Here is a 15,464-nt window from a genome sequence, read left to right as displayed (position 1 = left end):
AACATTGTCATATAAAGCATTGGGCGTGCGCTTCTGGTGTCGTTGAGCCGGGGAGGAGGGGCCAACTTTGAATGTTGTGTTTACAACCGACAAATCCTACTCATTCTGCCTTTAAAGCTAGGGTAGGTAACATTGGAGAAAGCTGGACAGCTAGATTTTGAAAGTATCCAACTGAAAAAATCTCACCCCCTCCAAAGTCATGCACAATGAGTGCACGGGCAGAGTGTGCGCAGGCAGGTAGGTAGGTCATTGTTTTTTCCCCAGGGCATTTGATTTATTGATTGCTGTCGGAATGTAAAGAGAATTTCAACAAATATAACAAAAAATTCTTCTGAAATACATTACCTACCCTAGCTTTAATAAACATGAATGTACCAAAAGGCAATTTTTCGTGTGTAGTCCCTGGACAGATAGTGACCCTATTAAAGGAAATATCAGAATCAGAAATCCTTTATTGATCCCCAAGGGGAAACTCTTTTGTTACAGAGCAAACGCAAAAAAGACGTGTTTTCAGGAAAGGTTTATGTTTAGTTTTTAAAATATATCATGTTAATGTATATACACATCATTTATGTTGGTGTAAAAAGGTGGTTATATCTCTCGAATAACTGTGAAAACTGGTTACAGGTAAAGCAGAGAAGAATAAAATAAACACTTGGAATATTGTGTCATCACCAATCACCTTGATTGACCTTGAGTCCAGGCAAAATATGTAGGCTTGTAGTTCTGAATATGTAGCCCACATACAATTTAATATTTTGACCTGGCTCATGAAATGGAGATTGTTTCTGCCTTTCATTATACAGTCTATTGTTCTGTAAATAAATGGGATAATTCAGCAGGTTTTCAAAAGTGGTGAGAAGGAAATCCATTCAAAAGAACTACATTTCATTCTCCTCAAATATACTGTTTATTTTCTTTGAAACTGATGCTAACCTTAATTACAGGTTATGAGATCAGTCAGGAACAGCAGTTAAATATAAAATGTAAAGCTCCCTCTCGGTCACAACGAAGATAATGCAAACACAAACTTTATGTAGAAGTGTTGCATCGATAATAAGCTTATTTGCAAAATAGCAGCCTAAACTATTGCATAGCATCATCAGTTTATTAAAAGTAAACAATTATTGTAAATGTGTAGAGCCTTTATCACAATATATGTCCCAGGTATCTTATTCATAACCTATTGTTCCATACCAGAAGTGATAGCAAATTGATTGTGGATGACTTTACGAAAGATGTCAAAAAATCCAAGTCAGCATTGATGGTGTTCAGACTATACAGACTATGAGATTGAAATGCAAAAACTGTCCCATAATACCTGAATTTGAAGTTTTCAAGTGATGTATTGTTCCACATGCTACAGATGAGGGAAAAATTTATTTTGAAGGAGAAACCAAGAGATAGGATAGGAAAAGTTAAGTTTGCTGTGTGAAACGTCTCTTCTTCACTAAATTAATCATACACTATTGCCATTATCACATCCTCAAATATGTGAAAAAAATAACGTGATCATGTGGCCATTTTGGCCATTTTTGTTAGAGGACTAACATGCAAGCACCTTGTCTTTTTGAAGTTAAACTGTTGGTGGGCAATGAGTGTTTCTTATATAGGAAACAGTATTCATTCACTACAACATGTGATTCACTGTTGTTTGGCCTTAGCCATCACATAACCTTTGCTTAGCATGAAACAAAATGTCCACACCAGACTTAACCTGAACTCTGCTTTATTGTTTGAATGCTTACATTTGAACTATGTTTATCAGACTACTATAATACTATTCAGAATGACGACACACACAAAATCACATTGTGCTGTAAGTTACTGTTGTGCTTTCTGCCCAGGGACTGCAGATGCAAATTAGCTTGAAGCTAATTCTGGTGCAATATTTCTAATTGTGCATTAAGAAAACCAAACTACACACACTCACACACAGAGAAGCTTTGCACAACTTGAAGATACTTCCACGTAATAGGTGGGGAATCGTACATCAGAAATTTAGCAATTGTCACTATTTTTAATTAACTGTGCTGTGATAAAAACTAATGTAATTGCTCTGCAGCCAAAATTCAATTTCCATACAGCACATGGCAAGTTATTATTTGTGATACTAAGTAGTAAATGCAGGATTTTAAAGCTTTAGTTATGGCGCTGTGACAAGAGCATACAGTATATCTATAACAAAAGTAAAGCAAATGTCTTTCATTCAATACAAGCATTAGAAATACCCAAGGCCATGTTCTGATTGTTCTCATTTGTCAAGGCAAGAAAACACGCTGTCACTTGTTTTCATGTAACATCATCATGAGTGTCAGAATTCTGAAATAACCTAATTATCTACATTACAATTCCTCCTTGTTATGGCTATTGAAGAAAAACAATGCTAATTGAAATTTGGCTTCTCAAACTACTCAGTATGCATAATAGGACCCATAGCTGCGCTGGCCAGCCTCGCCATAGTTATCACCACCAGTATACTTCCCCTGACATGCCAGACTGTTCGCCTGTGGAAAGAGAAAGACATTAAACAAGCAAACAAACACTGGTTAGTGGTAAAGTAAAGGATCAGATCATACGATTTATCTGCAGAGAATAAGAGGTGGACATACCTCTGCTCTCTTGATGAACTGCTCAGTGGCGGCTTTCTCGTTCTCTTTATGTCCTCTCCAGGCTCTGAGCGCAGACGCCTGCAGGGCTCGGCCAAAGGAGAACGTTAGGATCCAGGGTTTGGGCAGAGGGCAGTTGTTGATGGCATTGAGGTGGACAGAGGCCTCCTCTTCACTCTGACCACCTGAGAGAAAAGCAACTCCTGTGGGGAACAGAAAATATGATTTCACTTTAATTTTGCTTCTGTGAAACTTCATACACATCTGTGCAAAATCCTCTCCAGACACGACAGCGTTCTGTCTCACCTGTAACCGCTGGGGGAACAGTGCGGCGCAAGGCGGTGACAGTTGCCATAGCAACCTCCTCTGGGCTGTACTTGGTGGGGCAGCTGTGTCCAGCAGTGACCATGTTGGGTTTGAGGAGCGTGCCTTCCAGGTACACATGGTGGTCCGACATGGCCTTGTACACTGCAGCCAGGACCTGCAATACACCAAAGAGACAGAAGTTCTCCCTTCTTCTCTATCTCACTTCTTACTCTTGTAGTAACAATATCACACACCCATGCACATGCAGTATGTAAGAAAAAAGAAACCTCACCTTCTCAGTGATGTACTGGCTGCGTTTCAGGTCATGATCTCCATCAGGCAAAATCTCCGGCTCTATGATGGGCACGATGCCATGCTGGCCAAGAAATGATACAATGATACATCGGAACAATGTAGATGCATGACATCTCAAAGATGTATAGACCAGCTTTTACGGTATATATAATACTGGGTTCTGACCTGCTGGCAGATACTGGAGTAGCGTGCAAGAACATTGGCATTTTCTGTGATAGCCAGTTTAGATGGATTGGTGTCACTGATTTTGAGCACGCAGCGCCACTTCGCAAAGAAGGCTCCATCCTTTTTATACTGCGCACAGCGCTCTGACAGTCCGTCTAGACCTATGGAAAAGGTTTAAAAAGAGATCTATAAATTGTTTGTAATATGAGGTCCTATTGGTGATATGAGTGATATCAGCAGTTAACTAAACCAAAGTTGTTTTTGTCTGACCCTGTGTGGTGGTTTCTCCACTAGTTCCTGCCAGGGGGACAACACCTTTGTCAACCTGAACGATAAGGAATGGAGAGGTGACACTCATGTTAAATTCCAGACCAGAATGCATTGCCATAATGATACATATTTGATCAGAAAATCAATTGGTATTTGGTACTAAACCGGCACACCTTGACGCCGACCAGGATGCCCCTGTCCCTGATCATTTTGACAAAGGCTACGCCGTTATCAGAGTGCTGGTACAGCGTCTCATGGAAGAAGATGACCCCTCCAATGCAGCCGTTGACACGATCGTCTGCACTGAAGAGAATCTGCCGGTACTGTCTGCGGTTCTCCTCTGTGTTCTCCACTCCGACCTGGGCCAGCCGCTTAGCCATGCTGCCTGCAATTAACACATGTGATACAAGATGTTGATATCCATACTATGCACTCTTTGGACTGGATGGTCTTTATCAGTGACAGAACGGTCTGTTGACTGTGATTGTTTCAAAAGTAATGGCATACACAGTTTAAAGAAAAGAAAGAAACAGTGCTACAGACCCACAGACTCATCTGCAGCAAGGATGCCCTTCCCTGGAGAAACTATGCGTAGAGCAGTCTCATGTAGCTCCCTCTTCTGCGCCTCGGAGAGTGAAGGGGACTGGTGCGTCATCCTGAGTGACTGATTGTCCTACAGCTTTTGGGAGAAGATGTGACCTTAGGATTGTATTATTCACACATTAACAACCCCCCCCAAAAAAGAAGACAGATATTATCCATCCGGGAAATCTGTTAAAATGTTTCATCCATATTTAACGTGTTTCTCTCTCCCTCTGTCTGTCATATCAGCTTCTGTAGATGTAGTTCTACAAACATCAAGTGTCTGGGTATGCAAGCCAACCATAAAACGTTAAGTGCACGATTATTTGATGCAAAGAAAAGATTGATAACTTTAACTTCCTATGACTGTAGATAATAGAAATTAAACCACTCATAATTCACCAAATACCACCAAGAGTATTAAGGAAAGATAAGATCTCTTAGTCTTTTTTGATCTCCAGAGGTGAAATTCACATGTTTAGAGGAGCACAAGAAACAGACTAAACAGATAGCTACAACAGAGGCAGAAAAAGTAAAGATCACAGACAAATGTATAATTAACTAAACAATGTCTTATGGTGTTAAAGATGAAGTTTTAGACTTGCTGCAGGTAGAAACATCACTTTGGACATTTTTGTTGTAAACTTAGATTAGATTAAATATGAAGTTCAGTAGATTTACCCACTAAAGTCAGTGATATAACCCTAAATTTAAAAAAGAGTTGAGGTAAGCCAACAATAAGAGATGTTAAAGTTCTTACCTGACAGAAAGTGAAATCAAATGTGTCTTGTCCACTGATGTGATGAACACTGGCAGAGACTCTCAGTCAGCTCTAGTTTGTATCCAGCTCAAGTGTGTCACACCTCATAAGCCAACACCCCTGGGCGGCGCTTGTACACCCACCTCTGTCCCAAATAAATTAGAAGATTTTTGATGAATCATTCTTCTATTTAAATAAAGATGGTTCTTTTTCTGTCATGCAGTGTTTTTGTTTTGTTTTTGTTTTTCATGCTGATATGGCCACTTTAGCACTTCTTCCGTCACTTTGCAATGAATAACTCAATCTAGTGCTTCTAAACTTGTGTTGGTGTAGATTGGATGTCCATATCCACAATTATTTTACAATTTAAAGTTTTACATACATGCTGTAGTGTTTTAACTTAACCATTTTGGGTCCCACTCCATATTCAGGCTGATTGTGAAATATAAATATAAATGATGTATTCTGTCAGCACCTTCTACCCCTATAGCAACCTAATTATAGTGTTTAACCATACCCCACGGCATGCTATTTTTATTTTAATTAGTAAAAATGTGCCCAGAGGAAGGTTTCAAGTCTCCTGATAATTTGGTCTTCACCCTCGAATTCACAGGGGTGTTTTTAGTCTCAGAGCAATTCATGCACTCAGTGGCTTCTTTTTGTGAGTTTTAAACTGTAAAGAATATGATGGAACGTTTCGGAAATAGAAATCATTTCCAGGTTCCAGGTTCAATGTAAATGAACATGGTAATATGGCCCAAATTAGATCAAAATGAGGCCAGCTAAATCATTTCCCATTTTGATGCAGGAATTTTCAACTTTTTTCCCTCTATGTATTATGCACATGTTACACTGGCTTCTATCTGAAAGCTTGCAAATGTAGAAGCTAGTTATTTACTGTGTGAGACCATGTTTGTTTTAAAATACTAACACAGAAAAACTAAAGGATGCTTTTTTGATGCAAAAGCATCTAGAAAAGATAAAGTTTACTCTCAGAGAGTCTGGCAAGCGTTTTCTAAAGAAGTGGCAACCCTTTGTCTCCTATTTTAATGGCTTATGACTGACCTATGTTTCTAGACAATATCATCAGTGGGCCCTTGATCAATGTACTCCTTAACCCCATGACCAGATACAAACAAGTTAAAGCAGAGGTTTCTTTGATTTTAATTTTACTGTATTTTATTTTATTTATTTATTTTTCTTTTCCACCCCGGCCATTTAAATATTCACCCTATTAGTATTATTGTATTGGTTTTCATTGGTTATCGCTGTCTTCCCCTTTTTTATCTTTTTCCTTCTTATTATTATAAAACATCTTTTTTTCCTGTAATGTGTGTTGTTGTTGTGCAGGGTGGAAGGGTGGATGAGGAAAAGAAAATATGAAAAATGGTGACCTGTAAACCCAGTCTTTATGGTTTGCTTATGCATTTCACCAATATACTTTTTAAAAAATGTTTAAATTATGCTTTTCTGCGAGCTGAGCAGGATCATTTCTATCTTTCGAATTTCGTCGTGATTAGTTGAGCGTGTTGAATTATGTTGATGTGCACAGTTGCAGTGCAAGCTACGTTCAGGAAACTGCATGTTTCTGTGTTCTGTTATATAATGTTACTATTTGGTTAAACTCAGTGGGACAGCTCGTCTGCATTTCAGGGGACTCCTCTCTTCACTATAGTGGGTCAGTGTGCCTCTGAAACTAGATATGGGTCACTGGACTGCCTGCCACTATACAGCCACAACACAGACATGGTGGACCTGTCTAAGACAAGGGCCTGAGAGGGAATTCAATGTCAGGAGGCAGTGGGAGGAGGAGCTGGTGCACTCCCATTCAGGAGATACAGATTTAAATAGATGCATGACTTCAAGAAGTACAGCAATTATATGTGGCTGCCTCCGCCGGGACGCTTGATTTTTTTCTCTGTTACCTAATTAAAAGCATTTAATGATGATACTTTATCTGGTCCTCAATTTTCTGTCCTATTAAGGTTGTCCTCTATGGGTTTGTAAGTGCTCCTCTAAATAGGTCGACCCAAAGCTGAAAGTTGGCCGTAATTTACCCAGGTACAACATTCATATGGTAACTGATTTAAAATAAGACACTTGCTATGTTTTAGTGCTGAGCAGCAAATACAACAGTAGGATTAATTTACTGAATGCTGGTGTCTCTGATCCAACAGAGCCATTTAAAATAGATTCAGCTAAGATTCATCTTTGGAGATTGTTCTTTGTAAATTCATTTGATGAAGGTTAAGGATGATTTTCTAAACCTGAAGAAAGAGAAGATCTTAATATGTGTTCTTACTTGTACCTATATTCTAGTTAAACTATACTTTATGTAACTTTTCTCAGAGAACATCTGCAGGAAGTGACAAATCATCATGCAGTTGTGTACATTTTAAATTCAATCGATTTTAGAGCAGTCCAACTTGTATATCGAATTTGCTACTGACTTTGAGATTGAAAGTTCATTCTTGAGCAGTTGACAAAACAATCACACACCAAGATGCTCAAATGTCCATTTCTTCTGAGCACGTTAAAGACTTATTGTTCATGTTGGCTTAAAACTTCATTCTTGACCTCCACCACAGCTTCTAAATGGCCCTTATGGTGAGATTGTTTTGTTACCTGCTGTTTCCAAGGTCAAGAATAAACCTTCAGTCTCAACTTTTAATCAACATGGATAGGAAGTCTTTAAAGTGCTCAGAAGAAATGGAAATTTGTACATCTACAATTTCATAAGTGGCGAGGAAGACCATGTGATACTGTCAAAAGCTCCAGAACATCTATTGAGTGGACCTTGAGTTGAAATAGTTTTGTCAACTGCAACTGACATGTGTTGTATGTTATTTATGCTACATGTATATAGTCTTATAATATAGATAATCTTGATTCAAAATTCACTTACTATCTTTTTTCGGAGCTGTCACCCACATCTCACTGTCTTCCTCAGCAGATGGAGTCTGCACACCTGTCATGGCAGATGAGATGGCTCAGTTGCCATCATGTGACTTACTGTAAGTATGGAGCTTCAGTCATGTGCTAACAGGTACTCACATAAATACACTGGTTATATACTGTATGTATACCACATCTGCTGAGGAAGACAGTGAGATGCAACTGAAAGCTCAGGAAAAAACTAGTAAGTGGACCTTGAGTCACAATTTTTTTTTCTGTCAAACTAGTGTTTCATGGTGAAGAATGAACTTTAATGCTCTACATGTATGTTATTTCAGTACAATAGATAATATTACATAAATGGAGAATGGGATGAAAGCAACCTGTTTACCAAGAGAGAAGCGTAAAAAAGGGACATTGTTGCTGACAGGTGAATTATTTACAAAGTAAGTTTAAGGAAATATTGCAAGAATGTTGCAGTAAAAGAAAGATAAGATTAGTTTCTTACAACTGGTGGTAAGGGAAAATAATGGAAAGATTCATTTTTATGGTTGCTAAATTAAAAGAACACACATACAATATACACATATCAAAACAGAAGACTGACTATAGTGTTCACAACTTTCTTGATTGTCAAAGGCAGTGCATTTTGTGTAAAAACTTTTCAATCCATTTTTAATACAGAAATATTTTCTTAGAAAATTTACCCTGATTAGTAAATTTATTCTACTGATGAGACACCACCAGTGGACCCAAAAAGCAAGACAAATCTCTGTTGATGTGGTCAGAGAACCAACTTCAAAGACCATTTAGTTGAGTTTGTGAAAAAAGGTTTATCTACTATAATCATATGTATATAGAAAATAACAGTCATGTCAGTTTGATTAAAGTACAGTAAAACACAATTCACACTTAGGAATACTAGGACTTAATGACTACACTTAGTGAAGAAATATCCCAGTGTTATCTGAGTGTATAATGAAATACATATACTTCATTAACCAACTATGTTTGGTAACAAGGTAATATTCAAATAATTAACACAAGTACAGGTGAGAGCGGTCAAAGTTTCATTTAATTTCAAAATGTAAGGATAAACCCCTGAAAGTGACTTCATAGAGTTCCAGTAAACAAACAAAATATAATGAGAATAATTTAAAGGCACCCCACAACATTGCTTCATTGTACACTGAACGCAATAAAAATGTAGCAGAATATAGTTGAAATAATAACTCATAAGGTAACAAATATGTTAATACTGTATATACAGAGTTTCTCTTCCCAGTCATCTTCTGTATCCAGGCACAGAAACACAGTCCAGTCTTATGCTTTACAAGTCTGCTCTGTAGCTGGTCTCAGGTCCATGTTGGCCAAAGCACGAGACAGTTCAGTGGGAGTTGTAGGAGAATGAAAGATTTGATCACAGTCAAAGTTATCAAAGTAGTCCAATGAGAGGCCTCTCGCAGCTTTGGCTGCCCAATCAGGATGAGTCCTGAGCTGGAGGATGGCTTCAACAGGTGTCTTTTGAAGGATGAGAGAGTCAAATGAAGCGCCACGAAAGAAGGCCTGCATCTTGAAACACTCCAGGTTACGAAGCCGGTTCGCTGGACTCTTGCACAAAAGCTGCATCAATAAAGAGATATTAAAACAGAAAAATAGGACAATATTTCATTCAGAAGGATCATAGTGTATAAATTAGAGAGAAGAGACATTTACAAACCTCAGTGAGCAGTAAGATCAGAGCAGAGCTGAAGGTCTTAGGTAGGACATAAGGAAAATCTCTGACCTTGTTCAACATGGTACTGTGGTCCAGCTCTGCAGGTACTGGAAACTAAGTAAAAGGAAAAGCGCTCAGACAAGTCTATGCAAACCACACTGACCAATAATTGACACAGTACCACATGTAGAGCTACTAAATATTGAGTTTAAGTGCCGTCACCTCTCCTGTCACCAGTGAGAACAACAAAATGCCGAGGGACCACCAGTCGGCAGCATGGTTGTATGGACCCCCACTTAAAACTTCAGGAGCTGTTCAGACAAAACAGGAAAACAATTATGAAAAAAAAAACTAAACTCAAGCTGATAGATCAGCATTACTCAGAAAATGAAAAGGGGGAATCACAAAGACATATGTGAAAAATTGCAGTGCAGTGGAGCAAAAAAAAAAAACAACAACAAATGTTTTTGAGAAGAAATCCTTGTTCAGAGAACCAAAAGCAATATTATGTAAAGTACATCACAGCTGCATCACATTCATAACTAGGTCAAGTGAATCCAGTGGGAGCAAAACACAGGTGGGGCTCTGTTGTTGCTCTAATGCGGTGAACCAGTATACTGTAGCTCTAACAGCCACACACGACACTCCCATTCAAGTGAGAATATTCTCTCGAGATACGTACACATATATATTTAATTTATAGGAAAATGAAGCCAAAATCTCACCCATGTATTGGATTGTCCCACATATCGTAAACGCTCTTCCTCCTCGTTTCAGCCGCCGCGAGAGTCCGAAATCAGACAAGCGAAGGTGACCTGAATCAAAAAACATGCTGAAACTGATGCACTCCTACACACTATTTGTAGACTGTATGATTTAATGTTTCTGCAAGAGTCTTGAATTATGTATGTATTGCCTATTTTATTGGGCCTGTTTTTAGGTGCATCGCTTATAGGTAGCAGTATTAACTGATCAACTGTTTTTGCATTCTTTTTTTATTTAGTGGCTAGGCAGACCCCTGAGCTACACTAATGTTGTATTGTTATTTGTTACTGTGCATGGGTGACCAAAGTACTTTCTCCTCTGAGGATTAATAAAGTTAAATAATTGAATCTAATCTAATAACAGACTCTAAATGTTTTTACGGGCCAGAAGTCAAAAAGTTAGACAAGCATTACCTCGATCACTTAAAAGAATGTTCTCCATCTAAAAAAACAGTAAAATTATTATCATAAAAAGTCAGAAATACACATATGTAAATATCAGGATAAGTACATTACATATAAAAATCATACCTTTACATCTCTATGCATGATCCCTAAGTCATGTAGGAATCCTAGAAATAACAAACAAAAGACAGCAAGTGAGAATATACGACATAAATACAAGATTAGAAGGAGGTTTAAAATCCCTTTTTAACACACTGTACAACTCAAGCATGATGTCTGTGTCAGTACAAGTCAATGCTAAAGATCAATATGATGAACTGTTAATGGTGAAAGTCTGACGAACACTGACCCAGCGCACTGCCCAGCTCTGCAGCAAAGAGCCGAACCTCATCCTCTCCAAACTGGCTCCTTAGTAGCCAGTAAGTATACAAGTCTCCAGCGCCGCAGTAGTCGCACACTGCAGAGAGGACGAGGCACAAAGATACTTCTTATGTCTTTGAAACCAGATACTGAGTTTATGCAGGCCGGTTTGTACCGAAATAAAATGTCAGAAATGAGGAAACAACAAAGACAGAAGAAAAAATAAAGATTTGCTCATCCCACGTTGCTGGGGAAAGGAAGGATTAAGGTTGAGTCAAAAACACACATGCTCCTGTTAGATTATTTAATACTATAATTAATCACATTTGAGTTTTATTTGAGTTTACGCTGCTAATACCACTCAAGAAACTTAGATACACATACATTTATGATCATGGTTGATAAAAACTGGAAACTCATGCAGGCAGTTCAGCATCTGCAGCCACACTGAACTTTACCTAGCACTCTGATTGGATGGCAGTGTCCTTCTTCTATATCCAGTGCTGAGGTTTATAAGGATGCAGCAGTTACACCGCATGGTTTCACAACACTCTACTCTGTGTTACTATGAGACCACAAGAGACAAAACTCCTCAGAAACATCAAGAAGGGAACGATAGTAGAAGGGAAGATGGTCGAACTGTGCCATGGTTTATACTTATTAACTCACTAATGAAGAGGTGGTGCTGCGTCTGCCAGCAGTCCTGCAGATTGTGGATAAATGGGTGTTTGAGCTGCCGCTGCAAAGCAACAGTCAACACACACACACACACACACACACACACACACACACACACACACACACAGAGTGACAGTGAATATAACAGTGAGAGATGGACAGGGAACTTCCTGTAGTCCAGATGAATCCGTATAAAAGAGTATATTCAAATCTTAATGTACTGATAGTTGGAAAGACACATGCGCTCCTCAGAAGAGGAGAGTAACTGAACTTTTTCATTTTTTTACTTTAAAAACTAGTGTAAACATTTCCTCTTTGCCCTTTGTTTGTAAGGAAAATATCACTTTTAGCAGCGATATCCCTTCCAACTTGTACTTTGAGTAGCTATATTTAAAATGAGCTTTATATTTTTACTTAGATTTTTGGGAGGGGTGATATCGCTTCTACCTAAGTACTTAAGTAGGGCTGCAACTAACAATTCTTTTCATTATAGATTAACCTGCTGATTATTTTCTTGATTCATCAATTAAGTCTAGTTTAGTCTATGAAATGTCAAAAAGGAACCTCCCAGAGCTCAAAGTAATGTCCTTAGATTGCTTGTTTTATCTCACCAACAACAAAACAAAACAAAAGTCATTAAATATTATGTATTATTAAAAAAAGCACCAAATCCTTATATTGAAAAAAATGGACCAGCAAATATTTGCCATTTTAATTGATGAATGATAAATTGATCATCAAAATAGCTGCAGATTAATTTTCTTTCACTCAACTAATCTATTAATCGACTAATCGTTGCAGCTCTAAATATAAGCAGTACTCAGATCTTTTACTTTAGTAAAAGTAGCAATACCACAGTGTAGAAATACTATACAATATAAAAGTAAAAGTCCTGCATTCAAAAAGTAAAAATACAGAAGTATTAGCATCAAAATATACCAAAAGTAAAAGTACTCATTGTGCAGAATAGCCCATTTCAGAATAATGTGTATTATATTAGAGATTTATAATCGTTGATGTATTAATATTTTCATTACTTTGATGTTGCAGCTTGTAAAGGTGGGGCTTTTTTTCTTTTACTGCAGGGAAGCTTATGAATTTCACCAAGGGATCAATAAAGTCTTATCTTTATCCATAATAATACATCATCATTTTATTTATTAATTATATTTTGTATTATTAGTCTGAATCTGCAAAGTAACTAGTAATTAAAGTTATCTCATCTCATCTTTCCCTCTGAATTGCAGTGAAGTAGAAGTATAAAGTAGCATAAAATTGAAATACTCAAGTAAAGTACCTCAAAATTGTACTTAGAGTACTTCAGTAAATATACTTAGTCATTTTCCACCACTGAGTATAAGGGCAGTAAAGTAACAGTACTTCTACTTAATGGTACCGTTTACCACAACTGAGTATTTTACACTGATACCTGAATGATGACTTCCTCTTTTGACTGCTGGAGCACTCCATGCTTCAAGACCTCTGACTTTGGTAGAACCTATGAAACAATGAAAATGATTACACAAAAAATATTTTATGTTCTTCTATGTTGTTGTTATAGTACTGATTATTACGGCTGAACTAACCTTAACAGCATAGGTCTTCTCTTTGAAAATGTCCTTCACTTTCAAGATGGGTCCATATGAGCCTTTAGCTATGAAGCCCAGGATCTGTGAGCACAGAAGTGCAGTTATCTCAATGTTTTCACTACTTTGCTTTTCAATTCTGGTGAACAGTCCTACGTTCTGGTCCAGAGTACCTGGAAACGGTCTTGTCTAGGAAATTTCCGCTGTGGGAACTCAGGCAGAAAGACAAAGATGAAAGCTGGAGGAGTCCTCTCTGTGGCGCCCGACGTCTCAGAGCTGTCCTCTGGAGGCAGCAGAGGTTTGGGGACGGGTGGTCTGCCATCCAGTCCCACAGGCCGGGAAAATACAGCTGAGTGTCCGAGTCTGTGAGTGATGGAGACCCCCATGTTTGAGAGGAACCCATGACTGTGTCGACGCTGAGCAGCTGGTCCCTCTCTCTAGACAGTAAAAGATAATCTTTCATGATCAGGGGTGGAATGTTAATGGTAAATTTACCCAAGTGCTGTACTTAGTTACAATTTTATGCTACTTTATACTTATACTCCAGTACATTTTAAAGGGGCAGTTCACACCAAAATCAAAAACACATATTTGTCCTCTTACCTGTAGTGCTATTTATCCACCTAGCTTCATCCACAAGCCAAGTGCCATATTGTCTCATTGTATTAAAAAAATGCAGACATCTATCGGCAACTCACACCAAAACAATCTAGATGGATAAATATTTTTATCAAAATATTTTGGATTTTAGGGTGAGCTGTCCCTTTAAAGGGAAATTTACTCAAACTACATTCATTTCACAGCTACAGTCACTTTGCAGTATGCTGCATAATGTGTATTTTATGAGATACTTAAAGCACATTTTGCTGATAAACGTCTGTACTTTCACTTGACTCAGTGCAGAACTTTTACTTGTGATTGAATATTTTCACACTGCTACAACTTTTACTCTTAAAAGATCTGAGTACTTATTTCATCACTGCTTATAAAAGGGATGATTTCATAAGATACATCCTTGTTGCCTCAGCAAATATAATTTTTAATCATCAATTTACTCTATAATTATTAACTACTTGTCTGCAATTGTGTTCAGAGATCTAATAACAAAATGTCATCGAGATTAAAGTACAAAATGTTGAAATATCTGCAATTAAGACTTTACAAAATGTTTTTTACACTATACTGGATACATTTATGAATATGCTGTTCACACATGACCACTGGGCCTTGAAAATCAAATTCCAGAAATATTCATATTTTGAGTCTGTACAAAAATATATAGAAGTTGTGTATTTTAATACAGTAAAAATACACATTTTCCAAAGCTTATATCTGAAGCTGACTTCCTCAGCTGCAGCTGTTTCTATCAACAAAATCAAAATCAAGCCAACTATCTATTGAACCTCCTGCTGCTGCTGGTCGGAACGAAGGTCACTGATCACTTAACAGCTAATCAATAACTATTTTTGACAAGACTCCACTTGGATGCAGTGGACCGGATTTTCCAGACATCTTGTATCATGCATTATACACACTTTGTTGCATTTAAAACACGTTAAAATCGACAAGAAACTTCGCCACAACATGGATTTATTCAGAGTTCACTACCTTTATTTTAAAAACCCCAGAGAAACTAACTAAATTGTATGTAATTTTACAATAAATTACTTAAACGGTACACACAAGAATATTCTGGCACTGTTGCAAACATCTCCTTTGTATTTACATTTTAGTTCACAACATCCATGATATCTGCATGTAAATAACTCCAATCTGCGACGGATGTGATTCACTCACCTTACTGTTTTTGCTGATGTCGTTGCCCATAAATAAACAAAAAAAGTTCACACAAAAATGAGTGAAACTGCAACAAATTCAGCTCTTACTCTCGCGTTCTTGTTTGTTTCATAACCGCGCAGTCCTGGCCTGGCCATCACAGCGTCTTTTATCCACGTGTTTGTGTATTTATATGTCCGAGGAGAGAGATGTTTGCAGCGTGTTTGCAGAGTCATCCGGAGCGGGAACAGCTCGATTCCGCTCCAGTTAAAGCTG

General features: G+C 37.8%; 2 protein-coding genes across 3 annotated transcripts; both read right to left on the bottom strand.

Annotated features, from left to right (window-relative positions):
• Positions 1-1,712: 1,712 nt before the first annotated feature.
• Positions 1,713-5,159, bottom strand: aldoca (aldolase C, fructose-bisphosphate, a). The gene is made up of 9 exons (XM_044203121.1): positions 5,008-5,159; positions 4,209-4,344; positions 3,839-4,050; positions 3,666-3,720; positions 3,396-3,556; positions 3,208-3,291; positions 2,916-3,090; positions 2,613-2,812; positions 1,713-2,507 (listed from the first exon to the last, which is right to left on the bottom strand). The coding sequence occupies exons 2-9, from the start codon at positions 4,318-4,320 to the stop codon at positions 2,415-2,417; spliced, it is 1,092 nt and encodes a 363-aa protein (XP_044059056.1). The 5' UTR covers positions 4,321-4,344; positions 5,008-5,159; the 3' UTR covers positions 1,713-2,414.
• A 3,057-nt stretch (positions 5,160-8,216) lies between these two features.
• On the bottom strand, positions 8,217-15,447 carry rskra (ribosomal protein S6 kinase related a). Of its 2 annotated transcripts, none has more exons than XM_044203115.1 (12): positions 15,210-15,447; positions 13,586-13,849; positions 13,413-13,496; positions 13,256-13,324; positions 11,818-11,887; positions 11,138-11,245; positions 10,915-10,955; positions 10,798-10,825; positions 10,345-10,434; positions 9,842-9,930; positions 9,623-9,733; positions 8,217-9,525 (listed from the first exon to the last, which is right to left on the bottom strand). In XM_044203115.1, the coding sequence occupies exons 1-12, from the start codon at positions 15,237-15,239 to the stop codon at positions 9,226-9,228; spliced, it is 1,284 nt and encodes a 427-aa protein (XP_044059050.1). In that variant the 5' UTR covers positions 15,240-15,447; the 3' UTR covers positions 8,217-9,225. The 2 variants fall into 2 exon arrangements, with proteins under 2 accessions (XP_044059050.1, XP_044059049.1); XM_044203114.1 differs by having other exon boundaries at positions 15,299-15,447.
• Between the last annotated feature and the right edge of the window lie 17 nt (positions 15,448-15,464).

Source organism: Siniperca chuatsi, linkage group LG7 (assembly GCF_020085105.1).
Source record: "Siniperca chuatsi isolate FFG_IHB_CAS linkage group LG7, ASM2008510v1, whole genome shotgun sequence".
NCBI classification, from domain to species: domain Eukaryota; kingdom Metazoa; phylum Chordata; class Actinopteri; order Centrarchiformes; family Sinipercidae; genus Siniperca; species Siniperca chuatsi.
This window is presented reverse-complemented; position numbering and strand designations above follow the sequence as displayed.